The sequence below is a fragment of the Osmerus mordax genome, chromosome 20, assembly GCF_038355195.1.
Source record: "Osmerus mordax isolate fOsmMor3 chromosome 20, fOsmMor3.pri, whole genome shotgun sequence".
Classification (NCBI taxonomy): domain Eukaryota; kingdom Metazoa; phylum Chordata; class Actinopteri; order Osmeriformes; family Osmeridae; genus Osmerus; species Osmerus mordax.
Window position 1 is genome coordinate 12851629 of NC_090069.1, and position 26037 is coordinate 12877665.

The 26037-nt window shown below is 42.3% G+C and overlaps 1 protein-coding gene across 1 annotated transcript in view; it reads right to left on the reverse strand.

Moving 5' to 3' along the window:
- The window catches only part of prrc2b (proline-rich coiled-coil 2B), a 65998-nt gene that overhangs the window by 24447 nt on the left and 15514 nt on the right, over positions 1 to 26037 (reverse strand). Inside the window, exons 14-19 of the mRNA XM_067257924.1 lie at positions 14352 to 14553; positions 14007 to 14211; positions 11858 to 13897; positions 11524 to 11711; positions 6558 to 6673; positions 6226 to 6367 (exon numbers count right to left, since the gene is read on the reverse strand). Of these exons, the coding sequence (XP_067114025.1) occupies positions 6226 to 6367; positions 6558 to 6673; positions 11524 to 11711; positions 11858 to 13897; positions 14007 to 14211; positions 14352 to 14553 (2893 nt within the window). The remainder of the gene's footprint in view (positions 1 to 6225; positions 6368 to 6557; positions 6674 to 11523; positions 11712 to 11857; positions 13898 to 14006; positions 14212 to 14351; positions 14554 to 26037) is intronic.

Consider the following 26037-nt stretch of genomic DNA (forward strand, 5'->3'; position numbering starts at 1 on the left):
AAAAAGGCTGGCTAGCTAACAGAACGACAATATAAAGTGGATATATTTTTAGTATAGATCTGTGAATGTTGTTATATAAATGTATAGCTTGCACATTGCACTTTTAAAAAATCCATTAGGGCTGCAACAACGAATCGATTAAAATCGATTATTAAAAGCGTTGGCACCGAATTTCATTATCGATTTGTTGTGTCGCGCGATTATTACGCCACTCAATATGCCGCGGAGATGTTTGAGTATTAAAAAAAAAAGTTTAGTTGAGCGCGGAGGTAGAGGAAAGGCCATCGGAAAGACGTTCTGAAACGCATGGCGGAGGCAGAGAAATCAGTACGACCCAAGTCATCCAAGGTGTGGGAGCATTTCACACTAAATACATCAAAACAGTGTGTTAATTGACTGAGGTGCAGTTTGTTTCATATTCGACATTCGTGTCACATTCGGAAGACGCTACTTTGCAGCATCGCGTTAGGGACCGGGTGAAAACAACCCATACCATTTTGAAAAATGTAGACTTATAATATTTTTGGGAATATAAAACCTCAAACAGACACCAGAGTATCTTAATGTCTGGTATATTTCCACAGCCTTTACTTTTTCAATTAAGTTTCAAATAAAATGATAGAAAATCACTAATCTGTGAAAATAGCTTAATCCTCGCAAATCAAAAAAAAAATCAAAATTGTGTCAGAAAATCTTAAATATACACCAGATTATTCTAATAAAGTCTGGCCTACTTCCACAACCTTTCAATTTTCAATAAAATTTTAAACAAAACTCAAATAAATTGCTCATCTTGGAAAATAGCATTAAATCCACGCTAATATGAATAACTTTTTCAAAATTGTGTGCCTGTTTGTGCACATTCTGAAGATTTTTTGCACTCCGTTTTGTGAATTTGCACTCAGTTCTGTTTTTGAATAAAGGGTTGGAAATTAATGCTTTTGTTTTTTTATCCGATTCATCGATCTGTCGATTCAAAAAAAAGAATCGACAGATTAATCGATTATTAAAATAATCGTTAGTTGCAGCCCTAAAATCCATACTAGGATAAAAAGGTATTCCTTTTCATAATTGTCTCTAATGAAAGGTGGTACTTAGAGCTATCATATCCCATATCCAAATCCCCCATAAGTATTGCTGACACACAGCAACTGAAGCATAAACACATTAGAGACTTTCTGATACTTCCCACTATGAACCCCATTATATTAATTGATGTACTTGAGTTGGATGTACTTGTATTCATTTTCATGTATTTTTACTATAATTTCTACTTTGTATTTCCGATAATACTGCTTGGTTTGCAGGGCTCTAGAGTGCGACCAATTTGGTCGCATATGCGAACAAAATTTGTACGGGTGCGACAATTTTTTACTAGGTCGCCCCGGTGCACCTAACCTCCTCGCATCCGCTGCCTCTCCAGGAACGAAGCGTTTGTTTCTCCTTTGACGGAACTCGCACTCACGGTTGGATCATATCGTGGTCTAAACTAATCAGAGACAGAGATGGGGCGGGTCTTTGCCTCTGATTGGCTGTGGTCCAGATATTCCTGTAGGCCTACACTGCTCCGTGATGTGTGATTGAAATTACGACCTGAGCGCCAGAGAATCAGTTATGGCAGACCTGGGCATTGTACGGCCCGCGGGCCACAACCGGCCCACAGGCTGTTCCAATCCGGCCCGCGTGAGGTAAATAAAAAATTAATAAATGTGTTGAGCGGTTGGAAATATGTAGTCCTGAAACACTAGTGATCAGGCAATTTACATATGTGCGCTTGCGCAACCTCACCGACAGGAGAGTTAGGTGGTTAGCCCTCGAAAATGAAAAACGAAAGGTTGATACAGAATGTAGAGTTTTTAACAAGACATGGACTTCTAAGTATCTGTTTACTGAGGTCAAAGTCAAAGCTGTGTTCTTAGTTTTGGAGAACAGGTCGCTGTGTTGAAGGATTACAATTTGAATCAGCACTAAGGGACTCAAGAAAAAAACTAACGCAGACATAATAAGAACTTGACTGATTCAGTGGGCGCGGGCTGATGGTTTGCTAGTTAAATTGCACACTCGGATCATGACCTGTCAGCTGTCCTTCGTATATCCACCTCAGACATTCAGCCAGATTTCGATGCACTTGTTCAAGCCCACTGGATTCCTCTCACATAACAAAATGAACTGCAAAAAAGTATTGCTTTTTGTATAAAGTTGATCAATTGCATATCTTTAACATACTGCAAAACAACTTTTCAGTGTTGGTGAAGATTAACTAGTTACAAATAAAATGAAACACTGATGTAATGATTATTTTAGTTTTTACTGTTACTTCGATAGTCTTTTCCTAGTTGACCAACATGTAAATTAATTAAATAAATATTTACAGAATATCCTTATTCTTCTGATAACCAGTAGCAGCTAATCAAAATATATACTTTACTGCTTTTTACAATGGGTGAAAATGAATAGTGAGCAGAATTAAGTTCAAGTTATCGTTGATGCGGCCCTCCAACACATTTCAGGTTTCTCATGTAGCGCCTTGTCAAAATTAATTGCCCACCCCTGAGTTACGGAGCTGGGCCATGGAGCTAACCCATGGAGCTAGGATGTTGATGCTAGGGAGAGTGTGGCAAGCTGGTTTAGCCAAGGCCAAAGGGCAAGAAAGCCAAATTACAGGTGTTGGCCATCTGAAGGGCATGCGACAGCAAGGGGGGACCCGCTATAAGACTTTGAGCCATGAAATGTTAGGTCTCAGTTCAGGGAGGCACTTTTAAACAGTAGCACTTTCTATTTTAAAATGTTTTATTTTGCTTGCAATGTTTTAGTTTGGCAGCTCAGTGAAGCACTTAAAATATTTTTATATACAGTTTAATTGTGCGTCAAATAAAACCAATATTTACCTACACCTTATTCTTGTTTAAGGTCATGTACATAATATATATGGATGTATATGGAGCGTGATAAAAAAGGTGACCTTGAAATTGTGGCAACGCAAGGAAAAATTTGGGTGCACCTAAATTTTGTGCTGGTGCACCTAAATAAAGTTAGGCGCACCAGTGCAACCAAGGGAAAAAGTTAGTCTGGAGCCCTGGTTTGTTATCTGAAGATCAATGAGTAATTATATATATATATATATGTATTTCTTCGATTAAACGCTGCGGCGTTTTACACTGTTCATTTTTTGTGCGGATTTTAACCGCACTGAAATATATGCCGCACTTGATACGGGAACAATGATACCAAGCAATGCACAAGTAGGCTATAGGCGATTTTACAGCATGCTATAACACACTTCGGTTGTGGATAGTATGTCCATGCTTGGCAAAATCCATTGTTATGTCTACAAAATTATTTTAGATATAGTATAAGTTTAGCTAGCTTGCAAATCCTGAGGATAGCCTACCGAAATTGAATTAGACAATGTCGTTAGCGATGCTAGCTAATGTTGGTCTGCTAGCTGTATATAACATTTCACTGGGTCTTGCTGCTGTTTGATTTACTGAAATTATTATGAAACGTTATGTTCTACTAGCCATTTGCCTATTTTAGCAAGTCACTGTATTTCCAAGCCCTGATAGTGTAACTATGATGACACAGTAAATAATTAGCTGCACGGTCTGTAGATCTTGGGACGAAGCCACTTTTTTTGTTCTAAAACCGGGCTATACGCTGCTTTGAAATATAAGCTGTACAACCACAAGAAAACTGTAAAATCGGGATACAAGCCACGGTTTTATTTACGAAAAATATGGTATTCGAGGGCGGGGTTTAATTAGCAAGAGAGATTTAGTGAATTGTAGCTGCAGTGCGGCCGTAGACAAACAAAGAATAGACAAGGAGGTGTGAAATAAATTTTGGGCCTATGTACAATGAATGTGTTTTAGGAGAAGTTTACAGTTGGTTAAGAAGCTTGATACAATGAATGTTGATTCAACTCCATTTGGTAGAGATGCCATTTGCAGTTTTATGACACCTAACTAGGAGACGTGAAGTCTAAGAGACGGGAAGTCTGGGTGACCTGAGAGAGTTCTTGTCACCTGGGGGGAAGAGACAGTTGGTCTGAAGACAATGTGGATTCAACTGTATTGTTCTAAGGATTTAACCAATGACAGAAGAGATTTGGTATATCTGCATGTCTGTAGGATGGACCAATGACTTTTGAGAACTGTGTTATCTATAAAATGGTCTGTTGAAGAATGTTCTGGGGGGTTCAGGGCCATCAGCTGGGTAGTGCTGGTGGGCTGGATTCTCCCGGTTCCATTCTAGAATGCTAGATGGAGCTGTATGGAATTGTCTTTGTGTTATTGTCTTATGTTTGTGTGTCGATGATGTTATGTTGATAACGTTATTATGTTTAAATACACGTCAAATAAACATTAACTCTGTACTTCACCCGACTTCAGCTTAAACGATTGATTTTCTCAAAAACTTCCACGACAGAGGTCAAACACAAAGGCTAAAATTGAAGCCGTACATTTAGTCGGGAGTACAAATGTGAACCATTCACAACGCTTTTATAAGACGTGTTGTGGGTAGTACTTTAACTGTCTCAAATACAAGTGTTCTACATTGTGTATCAATCTGAAGCAGCATGCCAAAACGTTCTTACACTTTAGCTTTCAAACAGAATGCTGTGCTGAAAGCATGCACTCACCAGCAGCAACAGATCTGTAGCACACAAGGGTTGAAGTGTGTGTGTGTGTATGTGTGTGTGTGGGGGTGGGGGGGGTGCCATTGAACTTATCTTCAATGGCACCATTTATTTTCAAGTATTTTTCTACACAGGGTGACCAGTGGCTGCGAAATTGTGAATGACAAGTCATGGTCCGCAATAAATGTGCACACAAGTATTTTTAAGTCGCAGACACGGTCAGTCATAGACAATGGTGTGTCAGCTGTAACAGTTGCTTCCGGCAATGTCGTGGAAAGTTTGAGTGCACGGGCACCAGCTCTATGACCGGGATCTAACTCATGACGAGCAAGCACTTTCTTACTGCTGCTGGCATATAGTAGCTTCCTTGAGCAAAATGTGCAGAAACGAGCACCAGGCTCTGTTTCTGGCACCAACTGCCAAAAGGCCGTCTCTACCTTCTTCTATCCATGCCCAGCGCCATTTATTTTTGAGTCCTTTATATATGGGTGGGACATCATCCCCAGGCTTTCATGAACTTGCGCTCTATGCTTTCACCAACAACGCTAACGTGACGTATGGATCTCAATCACACCGTGTTGCCATGACCCGCCCTGCTCTGCTTCTGATAGGCTTGTAACATTAGTTAAAGCTGCGTTCCTCTCATGATTGGTAGGTTAAATCAATTGACTCAAATATTAAACCGCAAGCAAGTTCCCAATTTAATTATTTTCCTCACGGCCGCACATCCGGCACGGTGCCGGAATACTTTAAGCCCTGTGCACGCGAACTTGGGGTTGATGAAAGGCAAATTTGTTTATTTTATTTTATATTGTACACTTGTGATTTACTTGTGTAATAAATACTGTGTTTTAATTTAACCAACTAAATAACCGTTTTCTGATTTTCTTTGGTGCGGCGTTTAATCAAGGGTGGCGTTAATTACACAATGTTCATTTTTGGTGCAGCGTTTATTTGAGGGCGCTGTTTATTCGAAGAAATACGGTATATATGTTTAAAAAATATATAATTATATATAAAAAGAAATGTTCTCACCAGTACTTAACAAGAACGGTAAGAGGTTTAACAGAGAACCAATATAGTACATTTTGATCAACATGACATAAGCCATTTATAACAAAGGAAACAGCAGACAAATTAAGACTACATAATCATTTGCATGAATTTAGGCTACCACAGCATTGGCAATTTGACTAGAAAAGATGTGAAGGTTGAACAAGTTCTTCATAGGTGAATGAGAATTTCAATTGCGATCTGAGAAATATAGGTACCAAAACCACTAAGAAGAACTGTCATCGCCAGCTGCATCACGGGCACTGCAGTATCTATAATTCCAGAAATCTGTGTGTGTGTGTGTGACAAACGACGTGGGCACTGTGCACAAGTGTAGTCAATTACAATCAGGTCCGTTTTCACTGTGCTGCAATAATTATGACCTCTCTTTTAACATTGTGCTTTGAGTAAATCTACAATATAAAAAAAAAATTTTAAGCATAATTTAGCAATATACATAACTAAATTCTAAGAAACTCAGACATTTACCTCCACCTTGTAATGCTAGTTTGAACAATTCTGAGAGCATCTACCTGAGCTGTTGGTCTCCCAGATCTCTGTGCCCAGATTGTTGGTGGACAGTGCCTCATCTGGTTGCTCCATTGCTAAACTGCCCTGCTTCTTGGCAAAGCGAGGGGGCATCTTTGATGTAATTGTTCTGTTCTTCACTGGCACCTAATGATGCAGCAACAAATGGTTCTGAGTTAATCAAAACACACTTTTGCTGAACAAGGGATTTTAAAAAGATGAATGTACAATTATGTCTAAATAACATGTAAAATTATTAATCTGTCTTTATAGAGTTGGTAAACTACACAGCATGGGTTGTGTTGTCCCATAGGAGAAGCCAAGATGTTTAACTTACAGGAGCTCCCTGTTCCTTTCTCCTCCTCTCATCTTCCTGTGGCCGCCGCTGTTTTTTGGACAAAGCATCCTGGTATGCATCCGAACATGGAACTGTGCCTCCAGCATCACTCTCGACTGTGGAGACAGCAAGCCAGTCAGTGCAGTACACCATCAATAACAAGAAGGTTGACTGAATACATGTATTGATAATGTAAGTTAAGTAAAAAACATTGTAACATTTATAGTACTTCTGCACAGTGCCCGTGATGCAGATGTGATTAAGATGTCAGCAAAACAAATACAGAACATAGCTACAAAGCAGCAATGGCGTATTCCTCCAAAAAATTGCAAAACATGTAAAATTGACATGGTTACACTTAACTGCCGACAAAAGAACCAAAAAAGATAATTCTCTGCATGCAGTGCTCGACAATAACGATGGCTCGATGGCCCGGGGCCAGTAAAAAGTAACGTCAGGACAGTTAAACTAGCAACTCACTGTCCCGATCGGGCCACTACAAAGCATTGATTGGAAAAAAATTGCATTGTAAAACATCCTGCATGTTTTGCTATCTGCTAAATGCATAAATAACTGCAGCTTGTGGGGCACACCGTTGGCCAATCAAGAGTTGAGTAGTGAGTGATGAGTGGTTGTCAAATTGTAATTCTCTAATCTCAATAAAACATTTTAACAACTGGCACGAGACAAGTGAAGGAGAGGGTTAGGGTTAGGATTAACGGAAACGGAAGCAACTTTTTAATGTAACTAAGATGCACTGTGTCGTCTGTCGTATGTTCCCGTCTAAAGCAGACAAAAGTGGATCTATTTACACAGGCACTGACAATTTTCGAAAACAATCCCTGACCAGCCACGCTAATAGCAGACAGCACCTGGTTTGCGTGATAGCTAAGCGGCTGGTTGACAATCCATCTTCCAGGCCGTTGACCATGCTGGTCAGGAATTTAAATGCAGATGCCCATCGTGTTATTGCACGTCTTATAACAACGGCATATCACAAAATTAAGACGGGCCAGCCGTTCGCCTCATTCCCCCGGGCTATTGAACTGCAGCAGAAGAATGGTGTCGACTTCAGTACTGATGAAATGCTATGGAATCTTTTATATATTAGCATTGAGGGACCAGAGGTTTCACAGTTTCAGCCACAGAGTTGTGCAGAGATGGCTGTCAGCAGGGGAGAGAGCACGTCTATTACCTTTTTATTTTTTATCACTATAAATGTGATTTCATTTTTGTTCTTTTTATATCCAGGATGTGTTTAATAAATGGTTAAACATGTTAACAGAATAACATAACTTATAAGTCTTTTGGAGGGGGGGCCAGTAAAAATTGTCTTGGGGCCAGTAAGTTTCAAACAGTGGCAAAAAATAATGACGTTGAGCCCTGGCATGCATTGAGATTTGAACCACTACCCCTTGGTTTACAGATGCTACGCTCTAGACAACTGAGCCACAGGCACCTGCATAATGGTTTTGTGTGAGTGTACTGAGACTAACGTAAATGGGAATACTGTCTAAAGCAGTCTCACAAATTCAATAAAAGAACTTGTACAAAAACTTGTACGTACATAATGCAAAAAAATTATATCTCTGGCTCTTTGTGTAGTAATCCCCTCAGAGTAAAACATTTAAGTTTTCACTATCAGCTTGACAACAAGTAGCTAGCCATTGTGGTGAACCTGGTTTGTTTTGCAGTGTCTTACACAGTCTCGCAAAACAGATGATCGTGACGTGCTCAAATAAACACTCATTGCTATGTTTTACAACCGGAGGATTGACCAGAAGAAACCGGTCTTTCTGTCAAATCAAAAGCTATACGTGACAGGGGTTGAACCTATGACCATTGACTAACAAGCAGAGCGTCTTAACCAAGTGAGGTATTCACAGTGGTAGTGTGTTTAGTTACTATATGAGAAAATAAGCCGTTTATCCAATAGCATCGTCAGATTTGTTCAAAAAGCTGTCATGTCATTTTGACATATAAACTGAGATTTTGCATGGTACTTCAGAGTGACGTCATCTTGAAACCTATTAGGTTTAAAAAAAACAGTCAGTCAAAATTACATTTGATTTATTGACACTAAGATGGAGGCAATGTGGACCTTTACATAAATACACCCCTTTCAGCCATTTTCCTTTTCACCCTATACAAGACATGTATTCTACACATCTGTAACAAATTTCAAGTCGATTGGATCTATGGTTCATGAGGAGAAAGGTTTTGAAGGTTGTACCAAATTTGGAAAGTACAGCCAAATCTATCATGGCAGACCTTATGGGTCCTTGAGGCTTTTTTGTTCCCCATGAGAAATAATGCATGTATACCAATTTTCTGGCATTTTGGAATAATGGGGCGCTGGGGAAATTACGTAGACTTTGGGCGTACGTGGGCCATTAGTGTTCTGGGAGTAGTGAGTGACCCGTTTTATCATTGGGTCAAATATGAAAAAAATCGAGGTCAATGACTGAGCTATTGAGCCATTTCATGGAGAAGAGGAAAATAATAATAGGAATACTAACAATAACAATAGGTTTCCTCTTACTGGAGGAACCCTAATAATGGTACTGACAAAACCAATAGGTTTTTAGTCAGTTTTTAGACCTGTGAAAGAAAAACAAGGACACTTTCATATAATAATTTGAAAATAACTGGTTAATTGCACAATACAGTTTTAAGTTTACTTGCCGTTTATATTTACAGGTATAGCTACATTGGAACTAGCTGGACCTGCTCTTCTACATAACCCAAGGCCGTAGCCATGGAGTCAACATTGGGGGGGACAAATTCATTTTTTAATGATAATTTTGGACAGTGTGCGTGGTTGCCTGTCGTAGCGTAGCACATTTATATTTTTATATCAATATATTGGGGGGGACATTTTGACCAGATTTGAATATGGGGGGGGGGGGGTCCCCCCAATATATATTATGATTACGGCCTTGACATAACCCTTTATTAAATATAAGTGTTGTCAATGTTACAAATTGTGATGTGCGTGTATAAATAAAATAACGCCAGCATGTTTAACAAGTCCCATTTAAAAAAGATGGTACCCATTTTTGTCAGATCACAACTGAAATTCTGTCATCTCTGAAGTAGACTACTTGTTCAGCCTCCACATCTTTACTAGTCAATTATGCACATCATAAAAGCCATTTCTCATTATTTTAAACAATTTTCCAATGCTGTGGTACATTCATGCACATGATTATGAAGCCTTCATTTGTCTGCTGTTTCCTACATTATCAATTCCTTATGTTATGTTGATCAAAATGTATTACAGGGTATATGCAGGAATCCTGAATTTAATTTCAATACCGCAAGACTTTTTGAAGACCTTCTCAAAATATTTTACAACCTCATTGCCATTTCAAGTTTAAGGCTGAATCCCAATTCTCTGTCTTATCCCAACCCGTTCCCCTTAGTTTACCCCGAGCCCTTGTCCCTCGAACATGAGGGGTAAGGGCTAGGGGTGAAAACATACCCCTATGAAATGAGACACCACTTGGTCCATTCAAGGCTAGTCAGAGAAATGCGGGACTGTTGTGCAAATCAGCAATGTAACTTTAGCGTAGCAAACTAGCGATAATTTTTTTTTTTATTATCAATTAAGAACATGGTCACAAATATGTATGTACAGGACTGTGTAGATCACAAAACAAGACTGTCTTCATTTTTAAATCAATTATTTAACCCGAAAATATTAAATTTATGGGACTCTGGATGATCTGGCCGCCATAGTTGCCGGTTGCGCATTATTCACATACCCCTTGGTTTCAAGTAAGCTCCCGAAAACACTTGGTTTTAAGGGGTATGTACCCTTACCCCTTGATCAAAACGAGTATTTGGATAGCCCTTACTCTCACGTGAACGCGCAAAACTAAGAGGTAGGGGTAAAACAGAGAATTGGGATTCGGCCTTAATCTGCAACAAACCTTTAACTTAAAACAGTTGTAGTTTGCAAATAAATCTATAGAGCACAATCATACAACAGAACTCAGATAAGCTCAGAGGAAACAAAGCTCGAAACAATAAATTAAAGCAAAGGCAAGGTTTATTAAAATATTTGAATGTTTGAGTTCAGTGAGTGGCGATTCACCGCAGTATTGAGACACCAGATTACCTCCTCGCGCAGTGTTGATGTGCCGCCCATAGCCACCCTGATGTCGGCAGACGATGGGGCAGAGGTCGCTGTCGTAGCTGTTTTGACAAGTTCAGCTGTCGTGTTGGGTAGTGGTGTCGCTGGTGGAGCGCAGAAACTGGCGATTGCAGGCTGCGGCTGCTCTCTGCAGCCAACGGCGGCCTTGTGGCTAGCACCGTGCATGTGGGACTTGACAGCGTTGATGCCCATCGAGGCTACGCTGATCTTCTTTTTACAATATGTACAGTAAGCCTCACAGTTGTTTTCAGCGACAGGCTTCAGCCATTGTATAAACTCATCTTTCTCCAAACAGGAGTCCGCAAATTTACATTTCCCCATTTTGGAGTCTGTTTCGCAACTGTGGAGGGCGACACATCACCTAATCGCGCATTTCGCAAAATACGTGACATAGTCATGGGGAGGAAAATAAATATATTCATGCGTACTTTTTGGACTCAAACTCTTTGGACAAAAAAGATAAACTAGTAACAGCACTACTTGTAGCGACGCTACTGCCCAACACTGTAAAGGACACCTGCAAAATATGATCTTTGCAGAGTGCCCAGCTCTGGAGATAATTGTAGGCAACTCGCTGCCCTAAGACAGTGGTTCTCAATCCTGGTCCTCGGGACCCCCTGCCCTGCATGTTTTAGATGTTTCCCTGCTCCAACACACCTGATTCAAATGAATGGTCGTTATCAGGCTTGGATAACGACCATTCATTTGAATCAGGTGTGTTGGAACCACTGCCCTAAGATCCCATTTCAAAATACACAGACAGAGAGATTAGAAAAGTATACTGAAACTTGTGGGTGTCTGACTTACTTGGATAGCTGCAACGTTCATATTGGGATAGAGATTCAGCCATTTCTCCTTTGACAGAACTGCCCTTCAGCTCCTTATCGATTTTTTTCCCCAAGGGCTCATTAGGCCCACTCTGATAGCCTTCCTCAGACTGCTCAACGCTATAGACTGAACCTGAGCCAAGGCCCGGGCCGGAATCATCAGTAGTCCTGCTGGAAATGGTCAAATGAACATAAGTTGAGTGTTTATTAAGTATAATATTGCCATCTTGTCTTAACTTAAGAAACATACAATGCATAAACACTTTATGTTCCAACAATCCCATTATGTCTTAATAATATCAAAGGAACTCCACCTTTTGCAGCCTGGTGATACTCCGTTCTGCCAGCTGTCATTTCTGCTGGAGGAGGATGGGGCTGTGGAAGTATCTGCAGACCGTGGCATCTTGTTCCCCTCCATCATCGTTGGTTCTGGTTTCCTGTTCTGCCGGTCAACCAGGGGACGCTGGCTGGAGAAGCTCCTCTTGGCTAGCTCCCTCTTCTCTCCGGCGCCCTGCTCGCCGTGGCCAGAGTCTGATTGTAAATCTCCATGGGTCTGCTGACCCCCACCTCCACATTTCTCCCTCCAGTCGTTGAAGTCACTGTTTTCAGAGCCTGTCTCCCAGTCTTCTGCCTGTCCGTGCGGACCCAGCCGTCCACCTCCGGAGTATTGACTATTGGGCCAGCCATCCTCTCCACTCACCTTGGAACGAGCTGGCCAGGGGTTGGCAAAGTTTGCTCCATTGATGTACTCTTCACTTGCCCACTGGCATGTGCCAGGTTCCTGCTCTTGACGCAGTCGACGGAAGCGTGGGGGCTTGTCCTGGCGAGGTGGTCGCCTCCTCCTCAATTGTTGACGGTCAGCATTGTCATTATCTAGGTAGCATTCACCGTCAGCGCCACGGTCTTCTGTACCATTCTCCATGAAGAAGCCAGCAGTAAACTTGGGAGGATGTTTGAGGGGTTCACGTTCTGTTGGAGGTCTGCGCAAGTAGGTTTCCGCTCCCAGTCCGTAGCCATTCTCCTGCATGGGTCCTCCGTTACCAAATTGGGTTCCCCTGCCCCTCCAGGTGGAGATGTCTCTGGAGCCACCAAAGCCTCGGCTGTAGCCTCCACTGGTGTTCAACCTCGGGGGAAGCGAGCGCCCGCTGAACCCTTTTGTGACTTTGCTCTTCTCACGGGAATCGCTGACAGCCTGTTCATCAGTGTACACCTTGTTGGACCTCCAGGAATCCCGGTCAGCCTTCCTGACCTCACCAGAGTCTAGGCACCCACCTTCTCCATTCTCTGAACCCTTCTGCCGCCGCCGTTTGGGCAGCTCCTCATATTCCGATGCCTCACTCAGCGTCTCACTGACATTGCGCCTTCGTGGTTTACCTCTCTGGAGATCCTCAACCTTGATAAAGTCCCTTGGCAGTCCTCTGCCTCTACCTGGCCTTTGGACATCCCTGTTATTGTTGCTGTAAGCTGCCCTTGAGTTCTCTCCTCCTCGTCCTCCCCGGCCGCCTCCTCCCCTTGAGTTAAACTCCCTGAAGCCCCGGCTTCGGCCTCGACCCGTTCCTCTAGCTCCTGCAAATGCCTGTTCCTCATCAATAAAAATCCAGTTATTGCGTCGGGGAAGCTGGGGTTCCCTGCTCTCCTGGCTCTCCCTAGACGACTGGCTCTTGCTGCTGTCCCAACTGTTCTCTTTGGGTGAATCGTCACTATTACTTGGAGGCCTCTCCACCTTTACAGGTGGTGATAGTTGATTTCTCTCTTCTGGCTGCTTCTCAACCGCAGGTGAGGCTGCGCGTCTGTTACTTACAGACTGGATGTCTTTCTTTAGATCATATACATTGGTAAGGACCTCCTTCTCTAGGCGGTAAGGAACTGTCTTTTCCTCGGGTTCCACTTTAGGCTTCTCGTTCTCCTTGTCTTCCACTTTCAGGGCCTTCAGTACTGGTTTCTTGATAGGTCCGGTTCTGCGTGTCAGAGTTTTCCCGCCGATCTCAGAAGGTTGGCTCACACTGCTGCTGCTTGAACTGGAGCCTAGGTCTGACCATTGCCCTTGACCTCCGCCTTCCTTCTTCTGCCCTCCATCTCTTCTCCAGTAGTCGGAGTCAAAGCCCTTCTCTTTGGAGACATCAAAGACCTCATCATGGGACTCAGTACTGTCCTTTAAGTGTCCATCTTTGGGGTCCAGTATGGGGTAATCGGTATCCGGGTGCTGCTGCGAGCGGTTGGGGGCAGTGGCAAGAAGGCCTTGATTGTGCTGGGGGTCTCGGTCCAGACCTCTGCTCTGGTGATAGCCCTGGTGTTCTAGGCCCTCAGTACCCCTCTCTTCATATGAATCCTGTTGGGTGCAGGTCCTGTCACTCCTGAACACAGGAAAATACACAAATTATAAGACCCTCTAGTCTTTTGACAAGGGACAATCTTGTGCCTAGAGCCCTCATGTAGAGAATGGTGTTATGGGTCATAACTGGCCTGTCATCTGACTGGCACCGGTCAGAGTTGTCCTGCTGCCTCTGATAGGGTGGGGTGAAGCTGCGAGGAGGGTATCCATCTTGGTTCCACACAGGGTAAGGCTCGGTTGAAGGGGCCCTTCTCTCTTGATGCACATTTGGATGACAGCCCTCATCAGACCCAGGACTGTTCAGGTGGTCTTGCTGCATCATGGGTTTCATCAATCCTGTAACACAGAATGGCAGATTCAATCACAACATTCTAAGCAAATACATATTACAACCAAGTACAATCAAATATTGAACACACTTTTCTCCTCAAGTTATAAAACCTGTCAACAAAATTGTTCCACTGGCCAGAGGTTACCTGAAGATTGCACAGCATTAGGGTAGTAGTCTACAGGTGATCGGCCCTGGGCCATGCGAGGGTCCATGAAGGGGGGCATCATCATCCAACGAGGGTCAAACCCCAAGACGTGAGGAGGGTAGTAGCCTCTCTGGGGGTGGCTGGAGCCAGAGGGGGCAGGGTGGCCAGATTGCTGCCAGTGCTGCATTTTATATACTTGTTCCTTAGGAGAAATAAAGACAGAAAAGATGACATGGTTGGGATCTTACATACCAGGTAAAATGTTATATACAACCCTAATTCCCAAAAAGTTGGGACGTGATACAATGATTTGCAAATCTCATAAATCCATATGCTATTCACAAAAGTACACAGAAAACATCAAATGTTTAAACTGATGAAATGTACAAGTTTAAGGAAAGAAATAAGGTAATATTGAATTTGATGGCAGCAACACGTCTTAAAGTTGGGACAAGACCATGTTTACCACTCTGTAGTATCCCCTCTTTTAACAACAGCCTGTATCTGTCTGGGAACTGAGGAGACCACTTGCTGGAGTTGTGGGAGAGAAATGTTGTCCCTTGTATCTGATACAGGGTTCTTGCTGCTCAATGGTCCTGGGTCTTTTGTCATTTTTCCAGTTCAGCACACGGACTATTCTACTACGAAGCCATGCTGTTGTGACAGCATGTTAACCTGCATTTGTGGATGGCACAGCAAACTGTGTTCATCGACAGGGGTTTAAGTGAAAAATAATCCTGAGCCGGAACTTTGAGAAAATTGCAATTTTTTTAAGTAACCTGTTTTTGAAATATAATTTCCAACTTATGAAACAGAGCAGGCTGTTAATATAATAGTTAACGTTAAATGCCAAACTGTAGGTAAATGCAAACTGTGGCTGGTGCTTTAGTCAGAGCTAGCTTGTTAACTAACCATTGCCAAGTTGGCTAGGTTTGAGCCATGATGAGGATCACACCCCCACTGAATTGCATAGTAAACAAACCAGATATGTAACAAACTTACAAATTAATGTCTGACTGCACAGAATAACAATACGAGTCCAATGTAATGTTTATGTTACATAAAGCAAAATAAAACAATTATTTTGCTCTGAAATTAATGCTAAAACAAATTTCTAAAGTAGACATGGGTCAAGGTGTGATTTTGGTGGTAGGTTATGTGTTCCACAAAGCCATATTTTTACTACTACATGCACATGTGCGACCTGCAAATGTTTTCTTCATGTTGCAAAACGAGGAGAGCGAGTCTGCCAAAGTTTGCCAATGTGTGTGAGGGCGGCAGGTTCGTGTTACACAACTGCGTGGGTAACGTCATCTACACTTGTGTCTCAATCGGGTGTCTTGCAAAGCGAGTGATTGATGGCTAATACTAAACAATATAAAATCTGTATTAAAGTTAGACTCTAAAGATTAAGTTTAATTCGCTATGTAATGTTGGATAGAATGGTGGACTGGTCACTGGACCAACTTACAGCAGGCACATACTACTGTGCAATTAGCGAGCATTTTGTAGAGAAATGCAAACAACTCGCACAAATGCTCCTGTAAGAAGTTGGAAAGACAGGTGGTCAGAAAACTTCTCCCTTTTGGCACACAACTTTGTGTGTTGTTTAGTCATGTCAGCATACAAAGACAATACTTTTTGAACAGAAAACATAGCTAGCTACCCACAACATAGCCCAGAACTCACTGCACACTGAAAGGTGCTGTAAAGCAAATTCCATGATTTGCTTCTCAGTACATTATATACGTGTGAAATTAGTTGCTGAAAGCACGTGCAAAGCGCAAAAACTTTGTCGCACTGAAATGTGGCGTTAGACCGTTGAACATTCTCACCTGTTTTCAGCTCAGGTTTTGTATAGGCGGGGCAAAACTCAAGCTATCTACGTCACAGCCAGCTATCTACGTCAGAAACACTGTTTATATAACCTGCATTCTGTTACTCAGCTGGCACGATGCAAAGAAAAAGTAATTGACACAAAACACAGACTGCAGGTAGGTTCTGTTCTGATATCTACAATTGATTTAGCTATTTGTTGCCAAATTCAATAAATTGGAGGGGGTGGAGCTTCAGCCCCTTCAAGCGACATGCCCCCCCCGTATCAAGAGAAGACTGCTGATTCTCACAATTTTAAAGCCTAATTTAACATAATTGTCAAGCGTTTTTTTTTTTTCATTCGAATTTGAATGGGTAGTTAACCACCAGAGGTGGAAAAAGTACAAAAATATTGTACTCAAGTAAAAGTGCCAGGCTGCGTTACCTGCTGGCTGTAGCAACTCGAGCTACGTAAAACCTTTTGTTTTTTGGGGGTTTTGTCCGTACCGCCAGATGCTGATCATTCGTCACTGTAGTTGTGCCGGGCGCAATTTTATTTCTTCCTTTTGTTTTTTTAGTTTGTGTAAGTTTTTATTTTATTTTTTACTCAACGGATGGGATTTGTAGCCTATTGTAGCAAAATACAATACTTCACTCAAAACTTAATCAATTCCATTTTAAATTATGTTACATTCAAATGAATGGTCCTTACCCGGCTTCCACAGAGCTTTATAACAACCCATTCATTTGAAACAGATGTGCTGGAGCAGGAAAACATCTATAACATGCAGGACAGCGGTCTTCGAGGACCAAGATTGGAGAACCCTGCTTTATAGCAATTTTGATACCAACGCAAAAAAACTCAAATAGGTTACTGAATCATACATTTGTTGACAGTAACAGTCACCTACAATATCTACGGCTGTACTTATTACAACAGAACATTAACAACCACAATGCATGTTGGCCTAAAGGCAAAATATGTATGGAATGAGTGTAGACATTAGGCAAACTCAGCAGCAAACATTGAAATCGTTTGTAGAGCTCAAAAATATAAATCTAGACTTGAACATATTATTTAAGAAATAGAAGGAGTGGGTTTAACACATCAAACAATTCATGGGGCTCTTTATATTTTGGTTGCGCTACAAGCACAAAACATAACATGTAGCCCATGCCAAACCTCAACACACATTTTGGCAAACTGTCATCTAAAAGCTTCTGTATTGCCCCCATAATTTGCTCTAATAATAATGATAATTGAATTAACTTCGTAGACTATATGACCTGGTCCAGTTGCCATAGAATGTTTTTGATTTCCGCCTTGACTGATGTAGCGTGTGCGTAACCTAACCCCCCAAAAAACAAAATACAGAAAACTGGGGAGCTTCTCGTGTTGCCAAAGTCGTCAATCCAGCACAACCAAATTCTTCTGCTGATTTCATCAAGGGGAGCAAAAACATTAAGAAATACATGGTCTCGTCACCAGGCGACCAAGCAACACACCATCACCTATGGGTGATGGTGTGTCTTAAACTAAGGGAAGAAGTTAGCGTTAACCGAACGTTATCTGAATTGAGCAAGAAAGACAAGAACGGTCTTAAAACTGATTTTACGCTAGCTGAAATAATTGAACATTGGCGAACTGTAGGAGTCCATAAAAAGAAAGCAGAAAAGAAACAAATATTGAAGACTACTGTACATTTAATTAACAAATGTCTTCTCAACTCTGTCCTCAAAGTAGCGACCCCTTTTTGTGCAACAAGGCAATACACCGCTAACAAAGACAGTGAAGAGACCAGCCATGCTGGCTCACATTCTACTGAGTGTTCAGACACTGACAGTGGAATTGTTGCGCAAATCCCCAAACTGCGTTCTACAAAGAACCGTCGAGTTCCTGATCCGCCACGCATTGCTGCCATAAAAATGGCGACAGAGGTAAAACCCAAGCCCCAGCAGCCCCCTCATATACAGTGTAACTTCTGTAAAAGACAAGGACACACCGAAATGCGATGTTGGGATCTTGGTAGAAATATGCCTATTCCACCCACACGCTTATTTTATGCTAACAACAAAGTTAGATTTGGTCATGCTTGTCTAAGAAGTGGTCACACTGAGTCCAAATGTTGGGATCTGGGAAAGGGTAGGCCTCCCCCATTGTTCATGCAGCATAAGCTGAGCCTTTATCAAGACAAACAAACCTTGAACTTTTTAACGTGATTACATGCAATTCCAACTATCTTTTACATTTACTTAACCCTTGTGTTATCTTCGGGTCATTCTGACCCATCAGTCATTGTGACCCACCTTCGTATTGCGACAAATTTACCTCATACAAAAACAAAGTGAAGCATTTACTTTTAACTGTCGGGCTGTCTCAGACCCCCACATTGGAATGGTTAAAATAAAATTATTTTTATTTGTTTTTGTATTGGGTAAAATTGGGTAAACACAACGATGGTTCGTTATGAACCTTTGGGTCATGTGACCCGAAGGCAGCACGAGGGTTAATTCAGGTCCAAATTGTGATATTGCTTCATTCCTACTGTATTACCCTTGTTTAGTCTTTGTTGTAGTTCAAAGATTCGTTGGGGACAGTTTATTTGTTGCTGCTCCAGTTCCTTTAGCTGCATATGCATAGTGCATATGGTTTTTCCATCCATGAGTTCCTATGTTGGTTTGTGTGGATGAGTATTGGGTATTGTGGATCAGTATCTTTGTGTGTTTTATAGAGTTGGTGGTAAATGTTCTAGGTTTTAGCTAAACTCACAATGGTTCCTGACCTGTAAATGTAGATTGGTAGAACTTGTATTTTATTTTATTATTACTGTTTCATTTGTGTTTTGTTTATTTTGGACCCAAGAACACTTTTGCTTTAACAGTCATATTGCTTTACTTTAATTCCTGTTTACATTTACATTTAGTCATTTAGCAGACGCTCTTATCCAGAGCGACTTACAGTAAGTACAGGGACATTCCCCCGAGGCAAGTAGGGTGAAGTGCCTTGCCCAAGGACACAACGTCAGTTGGCTTGACTGGGAATCGAACTGGCAACCTTCGGATTACTAGCCCGATTCCCTCACCGCTCAGCCACCTGACTCCCCTGAACCTTTCTGTGTTCCATGGGAACAAAAGGGGGAAACTGTAGGGCTGTTTTGGCAGCCCCTTTGTCACTGGTCACCCAGACACTCGCCTGGGACAGTCGTTGATTTGCATAAATGGTAAAATGACAATCCCACCTTAATGACACACCTCTGGAAAGGTGGTCTCAACAGTTGAAGAGGAAGGTGGACCGAGGAAGATTCTGAAATTATCATTAAAAGTTGTGTTCTTGTAATTATAGTTTTTAATGTCATGTTTGATATGATTTTGTTTCTTATTTTATGTATTACATTCTAGAAATAATTGTATTGCTGTAACATGTACATTTACAGGGTTTACAGAGTTTGTGCTTGCAGCAGACCAACATGTGTTTAACATATTCCCTTGTCTTGCAAGGGCACTACTTGGTCTACTGCAGCCTTGATTAATGATCCAATTTGAATTTGTATGCGTTAAACAAATTTTCAGTCATATGACCGGTGTCCCCATTTTAGTCAGGTTTGGGTGTATATAGGAAGACGTTTTTACCACTAACTTTGAGTTCTGTTTACGATACAGCTCCGGTGCGTTTGGCGCCTAGTCTTCGTTGTGAATACCTTTGTTAACCATTGCTCTGAAGGTATGTTTTGTATTTGATGATATTTCATTATCATTGTATTGAATACAATTGTCCGTCGGATTGTCGAACCTTGGATTCAGGAGGAGCAATGTGGTTTTTGTCCTGGCCGTGGAACTGTGGACCAGCTCTATACCCTCGGCAGGGTTCTGGAGGGTGCATGGGAGTTCGCCCAACCAGTCTACACATGTTTTGTGGATTTGGAAAAGGCGTTCGACCGTGTCCCTCGGGGGCTCATGTGGGGGGGTGCTCCGGGAGTACGGGGTACCGGACTCCCTGATCGGGGCTGTTCGGTCCCTGTACGACCGGTGCCAGAGTTTGGTCCGCATTGCCGGTAGTAAGTCGAACTTGTTCCCGGTGAGGGTTGGACTCCGCCAGGGCTGCCCTTTGTCACCGATTCTGTTCATAACTTATATGGACAGAATTTCTAGGCGCAGCCAGGGCGTTGAGGGGGTCCCGTTTGGGGACCTCAGGATCGGGTCGCTGCTTTTTGCAGATGATGTGGTCCTGTTGGCTTCATCGGGCCGTGACCTCCAGCTCTCACTGGAGCGGTTCGCAACCGAATGCGAAGCGGCTGGGATGGGAATCAGCACCTCCAAATCTGAGGCCATGGTTATCGACCGGAAAAAGGTGGAGTGCAATCTCCGGGTCGGGGAGGAGATCTTGTCCCAAGCGGAGGAGTTCAAGTATCTCGGGGTCTTGTTCACGAGTGAGGGAAGGATGGAGCGCGAGATCGACAGGCGGATCGGTGCGGCGTCCGCAGTGATGCGGGCTCTGCATCGGTCCGTTGTGGTGAAGAAAGAGCTGAGTCGAAAGGCGAAGCTCTCTATTTACCAGTCGATCTACGTTCCTACCCTCACCTATGGTCACGAACTGTGGGTAGTGACCGAAAGAACGAGATCGCGAATACAAGCGGCCAAAATGAGATTTCTCCGCAGGGTGTCCGGGCTCTCCCTTAGAGATAGGGTGAGAAGCTCGGTCATCCGGGAGGGGCTCAGAGTAGAACCGCTGCTCCTCCGCGTCGAGAGGGGCCAGTTGAGGTGGCTCGGGCATCTGATAAGGATGCCTCCTGGACGCCTCCCTGGTGAGGTGTTCTGGGCACGTCCCACTGGGAAGAGGCCCCGGGGAAGACCCAGGACACGTTGGAGGGACTATGTCTCACGGCTGGCCTGGGAACGCCTCGGGGTCCCCCAGGAAGAGCTGGTGGAAGTGGCCGGGGAGAGGAAAGTCTGGGCCTCCCTGCTTAGGTTGCTGCCCCCGCGACCCAACCCCCGGAAGATGATGGATGGATGGATGTATTGAATATCTTACTATTTAGATAACTATTTTTGTGCATTTGAAGTTACTTGTTCTCCTTGAAACGTATCTATCACGCTACGGCGGTGAAAACTTTGATCTAGTCTGGTTGATGCGGCTAATACTGATTATAAACATAGACTTTTGAAGTAGGTTTTAACTTAAGGTCTCTGAGTCACTTACAGTGGATCTCCACGCTCCGAAGGAATTTACCGGAGCCTCTGAGTGGTTTACATACTAGGTCTACTATGGTTATATCCATATTATATTAATGATAAACGACTGATTAGTGAACACGCATACTTTAGGGTCGATGCTCTGATCAAGCAGACGATTTTACCTACGCCAGACTTTCATGTCATTAACTGTTTAGCGCTCAAGGTTACAGGTCACTTGTGCACATTTCTAAAATTGGAGTCAGATATTAACGAGTCAATTATCTCCCTGAACATCTAACCAGAATTGAATTGGGTTTCCCAAGCCGGGGACAAACACCAAGCGTCTCCGGCCTTACGAGATCTTCCTCAACCTACACTGCTGTAAAGAATAGTTTACTCGTAGTGCTTCTGAACAATCAATATACTTCATTCAAGCTAACTCGGTTGTGAATCTGACACTACCATGCGTAGACTACAAGTAACTAGCTACTGTGGTGAACCTTGCTTGTTTTGCAGTGGTTTACACAGTCTCGCTAAACAGATCGGTGTGTTGTGATGGGCTCAAATAAACACTCATTGCTATGTTTTACAACCGGAGGATTGACCAGAAGACTAGAAACCGTTCTGTCAGAATAAAATAATAATACATTTTAAAAAACATGCCTCTGACTGGTTTTGAACCTACGACCATACGCTTACCAACACATCTCATCCAATTTAGCCATTCCCAGATCTGGACTTTGCCATGTTCAGTAACTGGATGATAAAATAAGCCGTTTCTCCAATGGCAAGCATTGTCAGATTGGGTTCAAGTTCAAACAGCTGTAATTCAGTCATATTTTGACATATCAAAGTGAAACTTTGCATGGTACTTCGGGGGGTGTCACCTTAAAGCCTATTAGGTCTGGAAAAAACCATCCTTCAATATGACATTTGATTTAGTGACAAACATATTGAGACAATGTGGACATTGTCATTGGACATTTACATAAATACACCTGTTGTATTGGATTCATTTTTCCCAAGTAACTTTTTGAAAGACATCAACTCTACACATCTGTACAACATTTCAAGTCAATTGGACCTTTGATTAAAGAGATGAATGTTGAAGGTTTTCGCAAAATGTCGCTGTACAGGAAAATCCATCATGGCGGACCTTATGGGTCCTTGAGGCTTTTTTGTTCCTAATGAGAAATAAGGCATGTACACCAAGTTTGAGTTACGGGATGGAAATGCCATCACTTTGAAATTGGACTTTTGGGCATGGCCTGTGGCGCCCCTCTTTAAGTTGAATGTGGCCCATATTTGGTGTGGATGTACCCACTGGCCTGTAGTATCAATGTGCCAAATCAGAAACATTTTGCCCAGGAACCTTTTGAGATATTGGGGCGCAAGGAGAAGAAAAATTATAATAATAGGAATACTAACAAAAACAATAGGTTCCCTCCTACTGGAGGAACCCTAAATATATATGAGAGAGAACAATGGTTGTGCTCGCCGAAGTCAAGCACACCCAATTATTTGTTAATAATTTAGTTTGTTTTAGCTTGTTTAATGTTAGTTAACTAACGTTAGCTAGCTCTGATAGTGTGTTAGCCACAAAGGCTTGCTTGCAAGTTAGCTAACGTTAGACAAAGTGTAGTCAGTGAGTGATTTCCCCCCATCCTCATAAGTTACTACCATCTTGTGGTTGACAGCCAATCCTCTATTTGGGTAAAGTCAGTGTCCTTGTTGACGGGGGCACAGACAAGTCAACAACGGAGAAGGTCAACAACGGAGAAGGTCTTTTAAGTGAAATTCCTGCATAAAGATGGTATCCCGCGCATGGCATTTCCACAGTAATATTTCAATCAAGAGGTTTGTATGATATTTAAACTTTTGATATAAAAACATAGTATTTATTAACATTGCTGGACCCTAAATCAAACAGTATGGGACTTTGATTGTTAGGCCTTGTTTGTGTTTTTCTTTTCCCTTTTCAGATTGATGGGTTCCTGTCACTATTGAGGGTCAGGGAAAAGAAGACGGGAGCTGGACCGGCTGGCTGGACTGCTAGACAAGTCTGTCCTGACACCCACTAGAGTAGAAGGGTGGATCTTCACAGAAGAGCCCTTAAAGCACTCGAGACGAACATCCCTGCAGTCATCGCTCATCTAAGTGAGGTGGGAAGTGATCAGCAGCAGGATATAAAGAAAGCAGATGCTGCAAGAGTGAGAGGATAGCTCAAGAAGGTTAAGTCCAATGAATTCCTCCTCCATGTAGGACTTTACATGGATTTTTTGGGTGAGTTGTCCCATCTATCTCTCCAATTCCAGAAAGACAGCATCTCTCTCCCCACAGCTGTGGAGGCTATTGAGACGTCCAAAGAGGTGCTGAAAGACATGGCGAAATGCGATGACCCAAAGCTGAAAGCAGTGAAGGTGGAGTGTAGGTGTGGTAGTTACAGACGTGTAGAGCTTTCTGTCACTTATGCAGATCCTGAGGAGAGATTGAAGAGTTCCAGAGAGCCGCTCATCCATGACATTGTGGCCTGCCTTGATGAAAGGTATCAAACAGACACAATCCTCATGGCCATGTGTAAACTGGACCCTAAGAACTGGCCTGAAGATCTGACTGAGTATGGTAACAAGGAGGTCTTGCTGCTGCAAGAGCATTATGGCAATACTTACGAACAACGGCTGTGATGTAGAAAACGTAATGGCAGAGTGGACCCGTCTTAAGAAGGTCATCAACAGGAATTACAGAGGTCTAAAGTGGGAGGAACGATGGGCACAGATTCTAAGGGTGTAGTCTGAGGAGTTCCCCAATATACTCCAGATAATTGAAATAATTCAAGGCATGCTCATGTCCACCTCCAAGGTAGAGAGGGCATTTTTCTCTTCTGAATCGAGTCAAAACTGACTGGCGGATCAATCTCAACACAGCCACAGTGGAAGACCTAATGATGATCTCACTGGAGGGACCAGAAGAAGATGCAGCTTCTGCTGCATGTGCAGAATCTGCTGTGAAAAAATCTTCCGCACTGGGAAGAAAACAAGGCGGCCCCACATAAAACCCTATGGGAAAAGGCAGCAGGTCAGACCAGCAACTTCTCCAATGGCTGACAGCGACAGAGATGACGACAATTATGAACTAGTGCTATTTTTCTCCACTGTAGATATAACTTAATATGTACTTTTTAATTATTTTCTGAAAGGTCATTTTCCCCTCAGCTCTGCTGAGCTTTTTGTTTGTAGATTTAATGTAATTAATCTATGTATAGCTCTTTTATTGTTTTGTTTTTGTTCTTTGTTTAGTCCGTCCTATCTGTATTTCCTGTACTAGGTAGGTACAAAATGATTTAAGGTAACACTTTTTATAAATGATATAATAAAATATAGCTGCAAGCAGCGATGCGGGTTCCTCCGCAAAATGGCAACATATTTTACAAAATTTTAAAAATTTACATTGTAGAAGGTCAAGAGTTGGACAACAAGAGAGCAAAACTACTTCATGTTTGGCCAACAACAATAGGCTGAATGGGGATTTGAACTCATGAGCATAAGGTTACAAGTCAGACTCTCCATCCTCTCTGCAACACACCAGCTGTTGAGATTTTATGAATAGAAAGGGCAGAGTACAAGCTTTGGTCAGCTTTGGGACAAAGTTTAAGCAGCTGTATTTCATTCATCTTTGGACATTAAGGTGAAATTGCACATGGTACTTCATAATGATGTCATCCTGTTTAACTAAACAGATAATCAGTATCATGACAGGCCCAAAGGCTGTGGCTGAATTCGAACCTGTGACCATGCACATTGCAGTGCACCGTCTCAGCCCATTGTACTATTCTCAGTGTTGGTAATTCCTTCGGAGGCAATGTGGACATTTACAAAAATATAACCCTTTCAGCCATTTTGTATTGCATTTCTTATTCCATGTCACCCTATATAAAGACATCAATTCTACACATCTGTACAACATTTCAGGTCAATTGGATCTTTGGTTTAAGAGGCAGGGCTCAACATTAATATTTTTTGGGGCCAGTGCCAAATCGGGCCAGTGGGTTTGAAACAAGACAGTTTTTACTGGCCCCCCCTCCAAAAGTTGTAATTTATCATTGTTACAACAAAACCAAAGACTTATACGTTGCGTTATTCTGTTAACATGTTTAACCATTTATCAAACACATCCTGGATATAAAAAGAACAAATTAAATCACATTTCTAGTGATAAAAAATTGAAAGGTAATAAGTCAGCAAAACAATTGACTTTTAACCTCTCTTCCCTGCTGACAGCCACCTCTGCACAACTCTGTCTGGCTGAAACTGAAACCTCTGGTCCCTCAATGCTAATATATAAAAGCTTCCATAGCATTTCATCAGTATGATACCAAGTACCCAAGTCGACACCATTCTTCTGCTGCAGTTCAATAGCCTGGGGGAACGAGACGAACGGCTGGCCCGTCTTAAATACGTGCTATGCCGTTGTTCTAAGTCGTGCAATAACACGATGGGCATCTACATTTAAATTCCTGACCAGCATGGTCAACGGCCTCGAAGATGGATTGTCAACCATCCGCTTAGCTGTCACCAGGGTTCTAAATTATATTTTGATCACCAGCCAGAATTTCCACTAGCCAAATTCTTTACGGTGAAAATAAGAACAATTATGAGTTTCACTGAATGCATTTGATCATTTTATTAACATTGTTGTCATG